Source organism: Theropithecus gelada, chromosome 16 (assembly GCF_003255815.1).
Source record: "Theropithecus gelada isolate Dixy chromosome 16, Tgel_1.0, whole genome shotgun sequence".
Lineage (NCBI taxonomy): Eukaryota > Metazoa > Chordata > Mammalia > Primates > Cercopithecidae > Theropithecus > Theropithecus gelada.
This window is the reverse complement of record NC_037684.1, coordinates 48,951,464-48,966,870: the sequence shown is the minus strand read 5'-3', so window position 1 is coordinate 48,966,870 and position 15,407 is coordinate 48,951,464. Positions and strand designations below refer to the sequence as shown.

The following is a 15,407-nucleotide window of genomic DNA, read 5'->3' as shown; positions in this document are numbered from 1 at the left end:
CACAGCTCCCTCCTGGCACCCGGGTCCCCTCGGGGTGGGGAGACTGGCATAGGATGCCAAACTGGTTATCTTGCCTTCCATCAATGTGGGGACAGAAGGAGCAGATTCTCCCAAGAGCAGGTTCATGGGGCTTCTGGCCAGGGTCAGTCAGAGGTGAAAACTGCCCCCCTGTCTCCCAGGCTGCCCAGCCTCTCCCACCAGCCCAGTTTCTGCACTCATGCGTGTTCTGCCGGAGGCAGGAGGCTGCACCGTGTCCCTCTAGGTTTTGCCAGGGTTTCTGTCCTGTCTGTTGGGAGGGGGTCAGGAGGCCCAGGACGTCAAGCCAGCCCTTCCCCTGCTGGCTTCATCTGTTTCTCTGGCCTGACCAGGAAAGTCCTCTCCACTCCCAGTCCTGCCCCAGAAGAGCCTCTTCCTGTCTCAGGGTGCCCAAGAAGCCCAAGGTGCAGCTCCAGGCTGAGGCTGTCGGGCTGTTGTGTCTTTGAGCCGCTTTCCCCTTCTGCCTCCTGTGGGCATGAGGGAGCTGGTGCCTCTTCAGAGAGGGGCCAGAGGCAGCCTTGTCCCAACCCAGCCTGATCCTGTTCACCAAGGCAGTTGCTCTAATCCAGGGTGGTGGTGGGGACAGGTGGCCAGGGGCTCGTGCCCCTGTAATGATCATTGCCTCATCCCGGGTCTCAGCCGGTTCTCGCTGGGATGGCTGCAGTCAGTGAGGCCGGTCACTCCCAGTGCTGCTGCCTTGGCAGAGCTGGTTTAGAACCACCGTGAAGGTCATTGAACAGAGCCCTCCACCCTGCACTTGGCCTGCGGCCATCCTTGAGGCCATGTGGCATTTGCATTAGCACCCAGGATGGTGAGGAACCCCCGCCTGCTGAGGCAGCCCACCTACTGCAGAAGGTCGGACTCCCTGCTGGCCCCCAGTTAGTCCCACTTGTGGTCACTTAGACCTTGGCCCCTCTTCTGCCTCATAGTCCTTCAGAAGGAAGATGGCAGCCGGCATGTACCTTCTGGATTTCCTTCTCTGCCAGGGGCCTGCTCTAGTGTTTTCAGCTGCCCCTCCTTGAATGCCACTTCCATCTTCCTTTTGTGACATGAACAGATTGCTTCATGTCTCTGATATGGAATGAGATGCTCATGTTTTGAGGCTGTTGGGAGGACTGACCATCTAGCAGCATGTTGTAGACAGCCACGGGGGTGGTGCCCAGCACATGAGAATGCCCCCCTGGGAGGACTCTCACTGGCTTTGGGGGCTGTCACCCCCGTGCACCGTCACTAGCACCCCCAACACCTTTTAGGTGCCTGTCCTAGGATGTCTGTGGTGTGTGCCCTGAAGGAAGGCAGGCAAGCTGGAGGTGGGGAGCTATGGTTTTGGTTTTGGTTTTGGTTTTCTTTGAGATGTAGTTTCCCTCTTGTTGCCCAAGCTAGAGTGCAATGGCATGATCTCAGCTCACTGCAACCTCTGCCTCCCAGGTTCAAGTGATTCTCCTGCCTCAGCCTCCCGAGTAGCTGGGATTACAGGCGCGTGCCACCATGCCCAGCTAATTTTTGTAGTTTTAGTAGAAACGGGATTTCACCATGTTAGCCAGACTGGTCTTGAACTCCTGACCTCAGGTAACCCGCCCTCCTTGGCCTCCCAAAGTGTTGGGATTACAGATGTGAGCCACTGCGCTTGGCCTTGGGAGCTGTTTTTTTAAGTGACAATGAGGGTGGCAGGCAGAAGATGGCTTCGTGGAAAATTAGGTGAGTTCCTGTCAAAAGCAGGAGGTTCCCTGAGTTAGATCCACCCAGCTTCTCACACCTCACCTGGAGTGACTGCATTTCTGCAGAGGTGAGGATCTCAGTTTTCAAATGTACTGAGAGGCATAGGGTCCTAGAATGCCACACATCATCCATTCCCACCTCCTTCCTTCTACACATGGGGAAACTGAGACGCAAGAGAGCAAGCAGCTTCTCTGAGGTTACACAGCAGGACAGGGCCTCAGCCAGCACCCCCACTGGTGCCCCACGCTATCTCCCCATGGAGGCCTGTCTCCAGCTTAGACCAGCAAGATAGCCAGGAGCAGCCCCGCTGAGGGCACTGCCCTTGCAGTGGGCTCAGTATAGCAGCCAGGGCCCAGAGCCCCCTGGAAGCCAACCGGCTGTGCTCGGCCAGCCCCAGCCCACGTTGTGGATCTGAAGCTGCTTTTATCAGCATATCACCACCAGGCCGGGGCCACACCAGGCCCTTTGAGACTACCTGGAGTCCTTGTCACCACAGGTACAGGTCTTGTGTGCCTAGCCAGCCTGAGCGTAGGACTGACCCCTCTGGTCAGACCGAATGGGACATTCCCTCTGGCCAGGTGGAGCAGGCTTGCACAAGGAGAGTGGTCCCCTCTTGGTCCGGTACCTCCTAGCTTTCCAGGTTCCGTCATTCTTAGAGGGACGACAATGCCGATAGTGTCCCTTACGGGACAGTTGGTGCATGGTTCAGGAGCTCGGCTGCCTTTCTCCCCTCCCTCTCTGCACTTGGTCTGGCGTTTTCAGCTTGATTGGCACTGTGCCTACACAGCCTCGTGTAGCCCAGCAGAGACACTCCTTAAAAGAGGACGCGGGCAGGGAGAGATAGCGGGGGGAGCTTTTCCTTATGAGCGAGAAGTGGCATGGAGACCTGGGGTCATGCTCACCAGAACAGGGAGGAAGATGGTTGGACTGAGGCTAAATTTACTGGTGCAGGAAAAGTGGGGTTTGTTGCTGAGGAGCTCTGGCCAGCCTCCAGGGTCTGCAAAGTGGGAGAGCTGCAGACTCATGCCGGGTGGACCCCGGCCCCCAGCTGGGAAAAGTGTCAGTTCCCAGCAGCAGCAGGCTGCGGCTGTGGATAGTGGCATAGCTTTGTGCCCAGGGCTTCCCTAGGGGGCTGACTGGAGGCTGAATTTGCCAGCCAGGCATGGCCAGCCTCACCCAGCCCTGGGGTCTGATCCAGGGGTACTCAGACGATATCCTGTCACACAGTGAGCGGAAGTGGGACCATTGGACGTGGCTGTTCTGCCCCCAGAGAGCTGGAGAGGAACCCCAGGACCCCCTTTGTTTTGCAGTTGATCTCTTGTCATTTGGAGCATAAGCCCGCGACTGAACCTTCATGGAGCAGGTGGGGGAACAGGGGGTTCCTGTTCTCTAAAGAGGAGGACGCGCATTCCAGCCAGTCCCCAGCCGGTCTTCCCAGCGGGCTATTTAAAGCCAGGCCAAGGAGTGCCTGACACTTGGTGCCCAATATAACCAGCAGCCGTCAGGTGACTGTGTGGCGTGTGCCCCAGCCGCGGCTCCTAAGGGAACCTTAGTGTTCCCAGCTGTGGCGAGGGGAACATGGGAGCGCTGAGGCTGGCCACCTCTCCTCCCCTTTCCCTTCCTAGGTTTGGCAGGAGGAAGGCAGGGAAGCCCAGGAGGGCTACTGATGATCCTGTATTTTTCCAGTCTTTCTATCTCAGGTTCACCCAACACCTTCAGAAACCACCCTTCCCACCTATGAACCAGGGCAACCAGTCCCTCCCAACCCCACGCTCGGTAGTGCCCACCTGTGAACCAGGGCAACTAGAATCCCTCCCAGCGCCACGCTCAGTAGTGCCTTGGTTGGAGGTTTCTCAGGATCCTCAGGGGTTCCTGAGTGGCTGCCAGAGCAAGTGGTGGCTTCCTCTGGCCCTAAGAGGGAGTGTAGCCCAGCTGCCACCAGGCCATCCTGCTGCCCAGGCTGCCCAGCCAGCCCTGCTTGGAGCCTTCAGAGGGTGCGCCCTGGCTGCAGTAGTGGTCAGCACAGGGGAAACACGCAGGGCAGGGAAGGCTGACAGAGCCGGAGGGATGGGAAGCATTCCTTTGTGTGGCATCTCCTGGCACACGGAGCCTTGCAACAGGCAGGCGTCCCGCAGGCCAGACAGCTGCCACTTGGTCCCGAAGCTTCCCTGTTTCCTCCTCGCAGAGCTGATACTACAACCCCAGGCGCCCCACAAGGAAGGGCTGGCAGCAGGCGGCGTGTTTGAGACTGATAAGCGAGGTGTGCTGGCGGCGCGGGGCCCAGAGGGCTGCTTGCTCTGCCCTGTTGTTTCGTCATGGTGGGTTTCAGCCACTCTTGCCCTACTGGGCATTATCTTGTTTGAGGTCCAACTAGAAGGAGGCGTAACTGACACTTGTGGGAGATTTGCAGGGTCCTGTGCCTGAGCAGCCAGGGGGATGCCCCTGTTTCTGGCACTGAGCCTTTGGGTGACTCCCCTTTTTGCCCTGGCTCCAACTAGAAGTAGAAAGTGGTGCTTGAACCCCTGGCAGGCCCTGCTCCTGTAGCCACCCAGGACAGGAGGAAGGGCTTTCTGCTGCTGGTGTTAGAAACAGTAGGCGCTCCTTCTGCAGCTACAGAAACTGGCCGTTCATTCCCTCTCTGTCCTGGTTCAGGGACTATGTTGGAGAGACCCTGTCCACTTGTGTCCTGTGGATGCAGGACAGGGATCCCCACCTGCCTGCCTGGGGCGTCTTGTGAGTGACAGCCAGTGGGGTTTCCAGGCTCACCACTGTGCCCTCACCCCACCTGGCCTGACTCTTTCCCTGCTGTGCGCCTCCCAACACCACAGGAGCTTGTCTCCACAGGCACCAGCCCCAGCCGAAGCCCCCAGCCTCTGCCGAGCTGGGAACACGTGGGCTGGTCCTTGGTTTCCACATTTCCCTGGGTCATTGTTTTCCTTTCTTACTAGATGCCAGCTTGTTTGCTTTGAGGAAAACATATGGGAGGTGGTGGCTTTAACACTGGCTTGAGGACAGGGAGGCAGGAGTAGGCAGCCTCGGCTCACGGGCCCTGCCCAGGAGGGCTGCTCTCAGTGCTCCCCAAAGAACCAAACAGTCGGGCCCTGCTTCCTTAGGGGCGGTGTCACATCAACCTGTGCGTCACAGTGGCACAGCAGAGGTCCTGGTTGCCAGCGTGGTCCCTCCCAGCCTCATTTCTGTGACCTCCCCACCTGAGCCTGGGTTGAAAGTCAGTCATCCAGGTTCCTGGTTTGGTGTTCCAGGCTCGTCACCAGAGGGAGATCTGGAAGCTCATGCAGTTCTAGGTGGGCCCAGGGAGGAGGACCCAGGCTGAGCCCTGAACTGAGAATACCGGCAGTGAGTGGGCCAAGCCCCCGAACAGACACAGATGGGTGGAGTCCTGCTGCATGCTGGGGGTGCCACACACTGGCTGGGCAGACCCCGCACTGACCTCGACAGGGCTCTGCCCTAATCCTGGGAAAAAGGGAGGCTCAGCAGGCCGGCAGCCGTTCTCTTCCAAGCTGGACAGCCAAATCCCTCTTTTAAGCCCCCTGAATAAAAGAGCTGAAATGAACTTGCAGAACAAGCAGGCCCTCGGGGCCCCTCTGCTGCACAGCAGACGGAGCGGGAGGCGCTCTGAGCAGAGCCCCCGGCCCTCCCCTAGTGCAGGGTCCCAGCAGGAGGGAGAGTGCAGGTGCGTGCAGGAGGCTGCCTGATTTCCCTGCAGGAAAGTGATCCAGCGTGTCCCCCAAGACCTCTCCGTGTTTATGGTAGACTGTGGCCCTTCACCCTGGGGGCAGGAGACCCTTGCTGCTCCCTCACTATCCCCCCTTCTTCTGTGGCCATTTCCACTCACCTGGGAGCTCAGGTGTCGGGGGCTGAGCAGCAGTGCCCCAGCGCGGAGCCTCCACGTGCTGTCCTCGTACTTCCTCCGTGGGTGCCGGGTGCCGCTGCTCCCCTGGGCGCCTCAGCCCAGCCCCTCTGCTGACAGCCAGCTGCTGTCTCTGCCTGGCTTTTTTGTTGTTGGTCGTCCTGGAGATCCAAGTGTCAAATTACCGTCGCGAGGGGGAGCCCGAGGAAGCCCTGCTTGGGAACTTGTCCTCCAACTTCATGTCCTGGTACCTCACCTCTGCCCTGAGAGGGCTGCTCGGGGACAGGATGAACTCCCTCTCTCCTCCTTCTTCCTCCTTCCCCCTCCTCTCCCTCTCCCCTACTCCCATACTGTGGGCTGGGCCTGAGTGGGGAGCTGAAGAAAGAAGTCGGCTCATGCAGTTCTAGGTGGGCCCAGGGAGGGCCTCCCTGGCCAGGAGGACCCTGGGGAGGCGCCACCTGAGCCTGTGGAGGGGAGTCCTGCAGTGCTTTCAGGTCTGGGGCACCCACCCTGCCCTCGGGAAGGCCACCCCTTCTGTCCCTCTGGCCACTCCCTGGCTGGCCCCTCCCTCTGGCCTCTCAGGAACAACAGTAAACAGTGGGGAGCTGGTGCCCTCCCAAGCCGAGCAGGAGGCTTTGCAGCCAGTCCCTGGGGAGGCTCTTGTACCACTCAGCATCTGAAGGCGTCTTGGGGGAGAACTTGGAATCCTGAGTGACCTGGGAGTGGCCTGCGTGCCCGGCAAGGCACCTCATGTTCCTCGTGAGGTGAGGGCCTTCTGCCGGGGCTGTGACTACACTCCTGGCCCAGCTGTCAGGGCAGGGCTCCAGAGTCCAGGGGCCGGGCCCTGTGACATTTGCCTGGTTGTGCCACCCAGCAGGCCAGGCTGTGTGGAGAGAAACTGACCCCAGCCCCGCTGTCAATGGAGCTCTTTGAGTCCGAGCACAAAACCCCAGTGAGTCAGGGCTTGGGGAGGGCAGGGGGAGGAAGCCAGCCATGTGGTCACACCACTTGGATGCCAGAGCCTCCCAGAAGGCTAGACAGGCGGCCGCTGTGCAGATGCACGGACTCTTGGGGATGGACCGTTTGTCGCATTTACTCTTTGGAGCAGAGCGGGGGCAGGAGCACCCTCTGGTGGCCGCCTTGGCTGTCCCAGCTCAGGTCAGGCTTCCGAGCTGCGTTCACTCAGCCAAAGGAAAGTCAGCCAGGCCCTGCTTCCTTAGGGGGGTGTTACAATCAGCCTTGGATCTTTGAGCCTGCGCCTTGGGGTCGCAGCCCCTCAAAGGGCTTCTTGCAGCCCCAGCAGTGCTCACACTGGGAGGAGTTCTAGTTACAGCAGTTAACACCAGCTATTCTCGTCCCTGGGATGTGGCACCCCAGACAGCCCTGCCTCTGTTCCAGCATCTCCTCTTGGGCTTCCCTACCCTGTGCCACGTTCCTGGGGGCAGGAATGGCTGTTTGTAAGGAGCCTGAGAGAGCTATGGCCCCTCTTGCAGCCTCTGCACCTGCCCCAAGGGTCGACAGCCACCCCCATGCATAGGGAACAGAGATGTGACAGAGCCTCGTGGGCCAGCCAGAGGCTGCTCCCTGCTCCCAGCATGGGCAGAGGCCACTCACCCCAGGAGGGCTGCAGCAGGGTTGAGACAGAGGAAGACGAGAGGAGGACTCCAGGCAAGGCTGTGTCTCCCTGGCTAAAGGCCCCACCTGTGACACCCTCAGAAGTTGATGATGGGACATATTACTACACAGTCATGGCTGCCTTAGCAATGCAAATAAGTTTTGAGAAATTTAACTTGTCATTGCACAGTCACAGAGTATACTTAAGGAAATCAAACGGCAATTCCAGGGAAGAGAAGGAAAAAAAAATATTAAGCGGCATAGCCTCCTACACACCCAGGCCATATGGTACAGCTTGTTGCTCCTAGACTACAAACCTGTACATCATGTTACTGTCCCAAGTACCATATGCAGTTGTAACACAGTGGTATTCACATATCTAAGCACACATAAGCATAGAAAAGGTACAGTAGAAATACAGTGTTAGAATCTTAGGGGACCACTGTTGGCTATGCAGTCATTCCATGAGGTGTGACTATACTGTAATGCACTTCAGACATCTCAGCCATCTTCACTCAGTCCATGAGGTCGGTGCCTTGCTGCACCATCTTTTTTTTTTTTTTTTTTTTTTTGAGACAGAGTCTCGCTCTGTTGCCCAGGCTGGAGTGCAGTGGCCGGATCTCAGCTCACTGCAAGCTCCGCCTCCCGGGTTCACGCCATTCTCTTGCCTCAGCCTCCCGAGTAGCTGGGACTACAGGCGCCCGCCACCTCGCCCGGCTAGTTTTTTGTATTTTTTAGTAGAGACGGGGTTTCACCGGGTTAGCCAGGATGGTCTCGATCTCCTGACCTCGTGATCCGCCCGTCTCGGCCTCCCAAAGTGCTGGGATTACAGGCTTGAGCCACCGCGCCCGGCCTGCACCATCTTACTGATGGGAACGCATAGGCTTTAGGAGGTGAAGTGTGTCACCCAAAAGACAGCCTTCATGGCAGAGCCGGCATCTGCACCCAGAGTCTGAACTCTGTGCAATACATCCCATTGCCAGAGGACAGAGGGGAGGAGCAGAGGAGTAACTGGACAGAGTGGGGTTCATATCCTGCTTCCCGGGAGACCCCCATGTGTTGCGTGACCTCGGGAAAGTTTGTTCACCTCATTGTCCTCATCTGTGTAGTGGGCAGAGCCAAACGATGCCCGGTGCGGCTTGAATGAGATGAGGGGTGTGGGGCTCCTGGCATGATGCCGGACATGGCAGTGCTCGCTCGGCCAGCGATTAGGGCTCGGGTGAACAGATGCCAGCCGGCTGGGCTCTCCATCCCTCACCTCTGCGGTGCTGCCTGCTCCAGGTGCCGCCATGCTGCCATTGCCAAGTACTTCGGGGATGCGCCGCCTGCCTGCGCCAAAGGCTGCGACCACTGCCAGAACCCCATGGCCGTGCGGAGGCAGCTGGAGGCCTTGGAGCGCAGCAGCAGTTGGAGCAAGACCTGCATCGGGCCCTCCCAGGGGAATGGCTTTGACCCCGAGCTGTATGAGGGAGGCCGCAAGGGCTACGGGGGCTTCAGCAGGTAAGGGGCCAAGAAGCCAGGGACTCTAACCTACTGGAATCGTCCGGCATTCCCTTGGTGCTAAGGCCAGACCAGAGGTGCTACGATGCTGCAGTCCCCCCTTGAGCTGGTAGGACATCAGGGACATTGCCATCCTAGCAGCAGCACACATGGGGAGGGCAGAGTCCAGGCCAGGGCCACTCATGCCTGGCCTGTCCCTAGGTACGACGAAGGTTCTGGAGGCAGCGGGGATGAAGGCAGAGATGAGGCCCACAAGCGGGAGTGGAACCTCTTCTATCAGAAGCAGATGCAGCTGCGCAAGGTGAGGGGAGGCGCTCGGTGGCCTGTGCGGGGCCCCTGGTGGCCCCCTGCTCGCACCTCTCAGCCCCTTCTCTGGTGCTGGATGGGACTGTCCTGTGGCAGGGCAGGACGCCTCATGGACCCTTCATGTTGTCCTCCAGGGCAAAGACCCCAAGATAGAAGAATTTGTACCCCCAGGTCAGTACAAAAATGTTCCTAGAGGCTTGCGGGCTCTTCCCGGGGCATGGAGGGAGGATTTTCATCTGGGGCGTGGGGGACCTCAGAGTGCAGAAGGTGGAATGAAAAGACCAAGGACCTCCCCCCCTCCAACAGATGAGAACTGTCCCCTGAAAGAGGCTTGTAGCAGGAGGATCCCCAGGCTGACTGTGAAGGTAAGAGACGGGCAGCTCCTCAGACACCACCCAGGGCCGTCCCCCAGCCTCGAGGCCGTGTGACCAATCTTACTCTCCTGTGCCAGGCACGGGAACACTGCCTGGGGCTTCTGGAGGAGGCGCTGAGCAGTAACCGCCAGTCCACATGTACCACTGATGAGTGAGTTCCACAGTCACTGGGCAGAGGAGCCCTCCAAGCTCTCGTTCCCTTGGAGACTGCAGGACCCTATCAACCCTGGCCTGTTTGGGCCACCTCTCCCCAGATTGTACCTCTCCTACTCCAGGGGACTGCCCCTAAACCCCACCAGGGCCAAACATGGCTGCAACTTAGGTGCTGCCAGCAGCTGCTGAGGGACAGTAAACCACAGGGTGCCCAGAGAGTCCTAGTCAGAATCCCTGTGCCCAAGGCCTACCCCACCAGGCCTCGAGTCCCACAGGAGCTTGGCAGGGAGAAGCCCAGGCCCACCTGATACCTTGTGCCGGTTACCTTGCACCCACAGAGCTGACCTCCGGGCCAAGGCCGTGGAGCTGGAACATGAGACATTCCGGAATGCTAAGGTGGCCAACCTGTACAAGGCCAGCGTGCTGAAGAAGGTGGGCCTGGTGCAGGCGGACCAAGGGTCGTTGCAGGGGCCTCTCCATGCTCTGAGGCAGAAGCTGTCTGCCAGCTCTCTGGGCACGGGCACCCCAGAACCCACCCTCCCCAGCCCACCCCAGAGACAGTTTATGGGGGTAGAGCTCCATTCTCCATTAGCCGGAGGTGTTTTTAGCCAACCCTGTGAGGATGGGAGGCCTAAAACTTGCCCAGTAGTTAGTTGTCTGCAGCCACTGGCCACAGAAACCCACTTCTAGTGCCTAGTGGAAAAGGAGGGCTGGGTGGGGCATGTCAGGAGGAGCTGGCAGGTGCCACAGCCTCCCTGCCCATCCCTGCCCAGGTGGCTGATATCCACAGAGCCTCCAAGGATGGGCAGCCCTATGACGTGGGAGGCAGTGCCAACAGCTGCAGTGCCCAAGCAGCGCCCCCCGAGCCCAATGAGTATGACATCCCACCGGCCTCCCATGTGTACTCGGTGAGCTGTGGCCCAGTGGCCTCCAGACCTGTGACCAGGAAAGGCTCCACTTCCCCTCTGCCCTCAGGGGTGCACCTCTTGCCATGGCCTGGCTCCCCACCAGGGTCCTGCCTGCCTCTTCCCTCCCACACTCCTGAGAGCCCCGGCCCAATGTGAGCGACTGGTCCAGCCAGCGGAGCCCTCGACGGGGCCTGGTGGGCTGAACCTCCTCTCCTCCTGCTCACATTTACAGCTCAAACCCAAGCGGGTAGGAGCTGGTTTCCCCAAAGGCTCCCGCCCATTCCAGACGGCCACGGAACTCATGGAGACGACTCGGATCAGGGAGCAAGCCCCCCAGCCCAAGCGGGGAGGCGAGCATGAGCCCCCGAGCCGGCCCTGTGGCCTCTTGGATGAGGACAGGAGTGAGCCCCTCCCTGGGCCCAGAGGGGAGGTCCCTGGAGGCAGCGCTCACTGTGGAGGGCCCTCCCCTGAGAAGAAGGCAAAAAGTTCCTCTGGGGGCAGTTCCCTTGCCAAGGGCCGGGCTAGCAAGAAACAGCAGCTCCTAGCCGCAGCGGCCCACAAGGATTCTCAGAGCATCGCCCGCTTCTTCTGCCGAAGGGAGGAGAGCCCAGCTCTGCTGGCCTCAGCCCCAGAGGCAGAAGGTGCCTGCCCCTCCTGTGAGGGGGTTCAGGGACCGCTGATGGCCCCAGAGAAATACACAGGGGAGGAAGATGGAGCCGGGGGACGTTCGCCTGCCCCTCCCCAGACTGAAGAGTGCCTCAGGGAGAGGCCAAGGTAAGGGTAGAGGTAGTCATAGAATCTTCTGGAATCCACATGGCAGCATCCCCTTTGCTCCCTGAGCGTCTGAAGCTCAGAGCTCATCCCTAAGATGGGCTCTCCTAGGCCTCCTAGGATGAGGGAGCCGCTAGGACCCAGAGCTGTGATGCCTGCTCTTCCCTCCACCAGCACCTGCCTGCCCAGAGATCAGGGCACCCCTGAAGTCCAGCCCACCCCTGCAAAGGACACATGGAAGGGCAAGCGGCCTCCATCCCAGCAGGTGCCAGCAGGGATGAGGCCGTTGGGAAGGAGAGAAGGGCTGTGGGTGAGGCCAGGAGCTGTTGTGCCCTGGTCAAGGGGTCAGGGAAAATCAGCGCTTCTTTCCACACCCGGTGGCAGATGGGCTGGGCTGGTGTGGGGGCGGCTGGTGTGGGGGCCTAGTCTTTGGAGGAGGGGAGCAGGTCAGTGGAAGGGAACTCAGGAGTGACCCTCTGCTGTGGCCCTTCTCAGGAGAACCCAGAGAGCCAGCCTCAGAAGAGACTGCGCCCCTCAGCCAAGCCCTCCGTCTTAGCCGAGGTCAAGGGCAGCGTCTTGGCCAGCGATCAGGGCACCTTGAATCCCACAGCTCAAGACCCCTGTCAGCTCTCAGCTCCTGGCATCTCCTTGAAGGAGGCTGCAAATGTTGTGGTCAAGTGCCTGACCCCTTTCTACAAGGAGGGCAAGTTTGCTTCCAAGGTAGGGGGAGTGGGTGGGCTCTGCCTTCTCCCAGGCCTGGGGTATGTGGGTGTCGTGGGGGCGCGAGGCAGGGAGTGTGAGCCCCAGAACACGGTGGGCCAGAGCAGGCCAGGCCAGGGCCAGTCCCGCACCCGCCCTCCCTGGGGCCTGCCTTGCCTTCGGGTCGTGGCTATGGGTCGCTCTGGGGGTCAGGGCAGGGTCCTGCTCTCTGCTTCTCTTCTGCCTCTCCCTTCCAGGAGGTGTTTAAAGGCTTCGCCCGCCACCTCTCACACTTGCTGACTCAGAAGACCTCTCCTGGAAGGAGCGGTGAGCGCTGCCATTGCCAGGGCCAGGAGGCAGTTGGGAGGGTGGTCTACAGGGAGGAGGCTGACACTCGCGTCATGCCCCCACCCTGAATCTGTAGTGAAAGAAGAGGCCCAGAACCTCATCAGGCACTTCTTCCATGGCCGGGCTCGGTGTGAGAGTGAAGCTGACTGGCACGGCCTGTGTGACCCCCAGAGATGACCAGCTGGTGGCTGGGCAAGGCCCGCGTCCTCCACCAGATTCTAGCCTGGGCCAGCCTGGGCCTCGCCTGCTTTTGAGTCCTTCTCCCTTCCAACCATACTTGGCTTTGGGGATGACCCCAGACACCCCCTGAATCCAGGTCAGAGGTCAGCCCACCTTTCTTTCTGCTTGCAAAGCCTATAGACCCTTCTCAGAGCCTCCCTGCCTCTCCTGGCCCTCATGGCTGGGTTTTCTAGGACACATGTCCGGGACAGAAGGTGGAGGGTGGTGGAGCTGCTGCCAGAAGAAGGTGAAGGAAGAGTGGCCCCTCCCCGAGTTTTAAGTCAGGACAAGGCCCACCTGTCCAAGGTATTGGGACCTATTCAGGGGAACCTCAGGTCCTCCACCCACTCCCCATCCATTACGATGCCAGCTTCCAGCCTTGCCCAGGTCAGAGCTGTGGCAGAGGAAAGGCAGCCAGGCCCCGTTTCTGCTCGGCTCCTGCTCAGGAAGGCCAGGCCGGACGAGGTGTTTGGGAGAGGAATAAAGTCGTGTGGTGGCGCATGCACTCGTGCACACAGCCCTTTTCTCCGGGGAGTTTTATTTCCTCAGCAGCTGTTTCTCCCATGCCTGGGACTGTGCTAATGTGGGGCCTGGGCGGAGCCTGGGGCCGGTGGGCGTCTCCCTCAGACTGGGCAACCTCAGATTCCCCAGGCGAGTTCCTGCAGCCCTCTTTGGGCCCAGGCCGTCCTGGAGGGGCTCTGGCTGTTTTCTTTGCCTGTTGGTGACGTGATAGCAGCCCCTGCCTCATGGCCTGCATGTGGGCCGGCTGGGCTGTGCTGTGGCAGGTTCTGGAACAGTGATCTGATAGCATCCAAGGCAGACCATCTGGGTGAGACTTGGGCCAGGGGAGGCCTCACCCTCGTCTCTCCCTGGCCTACACTCCTCTCAGTTGACGCTGGGCCACTCAGTGCAAGAGGCACTGCTGTCTATCAGGAAGACAGTGGTGTATAGCAGCTCCTGGGCCTGCCCAGAGAAAGGCCTGTTACGAGAGGGCTCCCCAACCAGCCTCTCGCCTCTGCCCCGGCCCACAGCACTCCGGAGCAGTGGGCATCGGCCTGGGCTCCCACTGCATGCCATGCCGGGGCGAGGCCCTCACATCTACCTTTTCAAGGTGGCCAGAGGCCTGGCCACTCACCTGTGGCAGCTCAAACCAGATGGTCTGGGGGTTGTCAGCTGAGCCATAGTTGAGTTCCAGGCCAGGGGGCCCCTTCTCCTCCAGTGGGCTTAGCAGGTGGAGCCGCTGCAGGCTCTTCAGGCCAATGCGACAGTACAGATTCTGGGGGCAGCAGAGAGCAGGGCTGGTCTCGTCTCCAGGGAGGGGTCGCTGTGGGTGATGGAATGGCCCAAGGGTCCCTCGGCCAGAGCTGGGGCAAGAGCCCTGCCCACCTGGGAGCTGGGGTCCATGAGGATGAGATGCTGGCGGTTGAGCCCCAGGAGAGCGGGTCCCGACAGGGCCTGCATGCTCACTCTCAGTGCTACGTAGACGGTATAGCCGAAGAGGGGCAGCTGGCTCACGGCCTCTGCGGGTGGAGAGGGCGCAGGCAGGAATTCTGACTGCTAGGGCCCTGGAACCTGCGCTGCTTGGCCCCTCAGGTCAGCTGAGAGGGACAGGGCAGGTGCAGACCCCTCCTCGCCCCTCTACCTGCATTCCTTCCCTCTTTTGGCCTCCAGCCCCCACCCCAGCGGTCCCAGCCCCAGACCCACCAATGAAGCTGATCTGTGCTTCCTGGGGGCTGTGTCCTCCCAGCTGTCTCAGCTCCTGACCCATCAGGTTCTTGATGGAGGCCATGTTCACCTGCCGTTGCAGCTGCTGTGGCACATAAGCTAGCAGGTCCTGCCTAGGATGCGGGGCCGGGGTCAGTTTGGCCCCTGACCACCTGGTACAGGGCTGGGCATACAGCATGTGCCAAATAACTGAACCAGTGCCTATTGTGGGCAAGACTAGGGATCCATACACATAAATGAGGTGAGGGCCCTGAACCAGAGGAGCTCACGGTGGGGTGAAGAGGACAGACGTCCACCAGGCCCCGCTGCTCTGGGCCAGTCCAGTTAGGGCCAGGAAGGGTACCAGTCAAATGGCCTTGACCTTGGAGAAGGGGAGGGGCTTAGGGGCGGGAGGTGCCCCCACTCACTCTGAGGGAGTGTTCCTGTTGGCCTTGCTGAGGTGCTGCAGGGCGGCCAGCCTGGCGAGCTGCGCGTCCGCCTTGGCGCTGACCGGCAGCTTCCCCTGGAGGTAGTCCCGCAGCACCTGTGCGGGGAGCATGGTGAGGAGAGCAGAGGTGGCCCAAAGCCCCCATCAGTTGGTGGCTCTAGGGGCTCAAGCCTAGTTTTGCCACCGTCACCCCCCAGCCACCACAGACCCACACCCTTGTGGGGAGGGGGACTTGGAAGTCGCCCAGGCAGGAAGCCGCGCCCCCAAACTGCAGCAGCGGCTCGGAGGCAGGCAGGCTGACCTGGCTGTAGTGGGTGCTGATGTAGATGGAGTTATCGAAGTGCAGTGGGGTCTCCCAGCCGAGCCGCCGGCTGTGTAGGCTCACGTCCTGGTCCACTGCCACGCTGTTGAGGTATTCAGCAGGCCGTAGGGGCCGCACCAGCTTGCCTGCATGGGGACCCTAGGTCCACCGCTGCTCAGACCACGCACACCCCACCCTGCCACCCCAGCAGAAACCAAACCACCTCACCCCCGGGCGGGGGAGGGGCCCCACAGTGAGGCTCCGTCCCCAAGCTCACCCTTCTCTTTGATGAGGAAGAGGGTGAATTCCTGCACTTCCTGAGGCTCTGTGATGCCCATTTGCTGGCACAGCTCCTCCTGCACTTCTGCTGCCACCTGGGCATGTGGACAGGCTGTGATGAGGGGGAGGGACGCTGGAGGGCCCAGAACTGATGCCCAAG

At 60.3% G+C, this 15,407-nt stretch overlaps 2 protein-coding genes across 3 annotated transcripts in view; one reads left to right on the top strand and one right to left on the bottom strand.

Moving 5' to 3' along the window:
• Positions 1 to 13,041, top strand: part of RECQL5 (RecQ like helicase 5) — a 39,533-nt gene extending 26,492 nt beyond the window's left edge. Inside the window, exons 9-20 of one of the 2 annotated variants that reach the window (XM_025360874.1) lie at positions 8,519 to 8,737; positions 8,939 to 9,038; positions 9,178 to 9,214; positions 9,350 to 9,408; positions 9,495 to 9,568; positions 9,909 to 10,002; positions 10,344 to 10,478; positions 10,711 to 11,252; positions 11,424 to 11,514; positions 11,745 to 11,969; positions 12,206 to 12,275; positions 12,373 to 13,041. In XM_025360874.1, the coding sequence (XP_025216659.1) occupies positions 8,519 to 8,737; positions 8,939 to 9,038; positions 9,178 to 9,214; positions 9,350 to 9,408; positions 9,495 to 9,568; positions 9,909 to 10,002; positions 10,344 to 10,478; positions 10,711 to 11,252; positions 11,424 to 11,514; positions 11,745 to 11,969; positions 12,206 to 12,275; positions 12,373 to 12,473 (1,747 nt within the window). In that variant the 3' untranslated portion in view covers positions 12,474 to 13,041. The remainder of the gene's footprint in view (positions 1 to 8,518; positions 8,738 to 8,938; positions 9,039 to 9,177; positions 9,215 to 9,349; positions 9,409 to 9,494; positions 9,569 to 9,908; positions 10,003 to 10,343; positions 10,479 to 10,710; positions 11,253 to 11,423; positions 11,515 to 11,744; positions 11,970 to 12,205; positions 12,276 to 12,372) is intronic. The other variant, XM_025360875.1, reaches the window with a different exon arrangement.
• MYO15B (myosin XVB) overlaps positions 13,037 to 15,407 on the bottom strand; it is a 36,764-nt gene continuing 34,393 nt past the window's right edge. Inside the window, 7 exon segments of the mRNA XM_025363486.1 lie at positions 13,037 to 13,478; positions 13,651 to 13,791; positions 13,902 to 14,035; positions 14,220 to 14,353; positions 14,648 to 14,763; positions 14,969 to 15,114; positions 15,246 to 15,342. Coding sequence (XP_025219271.1) covers positions 13,401 to 13,478; positions 13,651 to 13,791; positions 13,902 to 14,035; positions 14,220 to 14,353; positions 14,648 to 14,763; positions 14,969 to 15,114; positions 15,246 to 15,342 — 846 coding nt within the window. The 3' untranslated portion in view covers positions 13,037 to 13,400.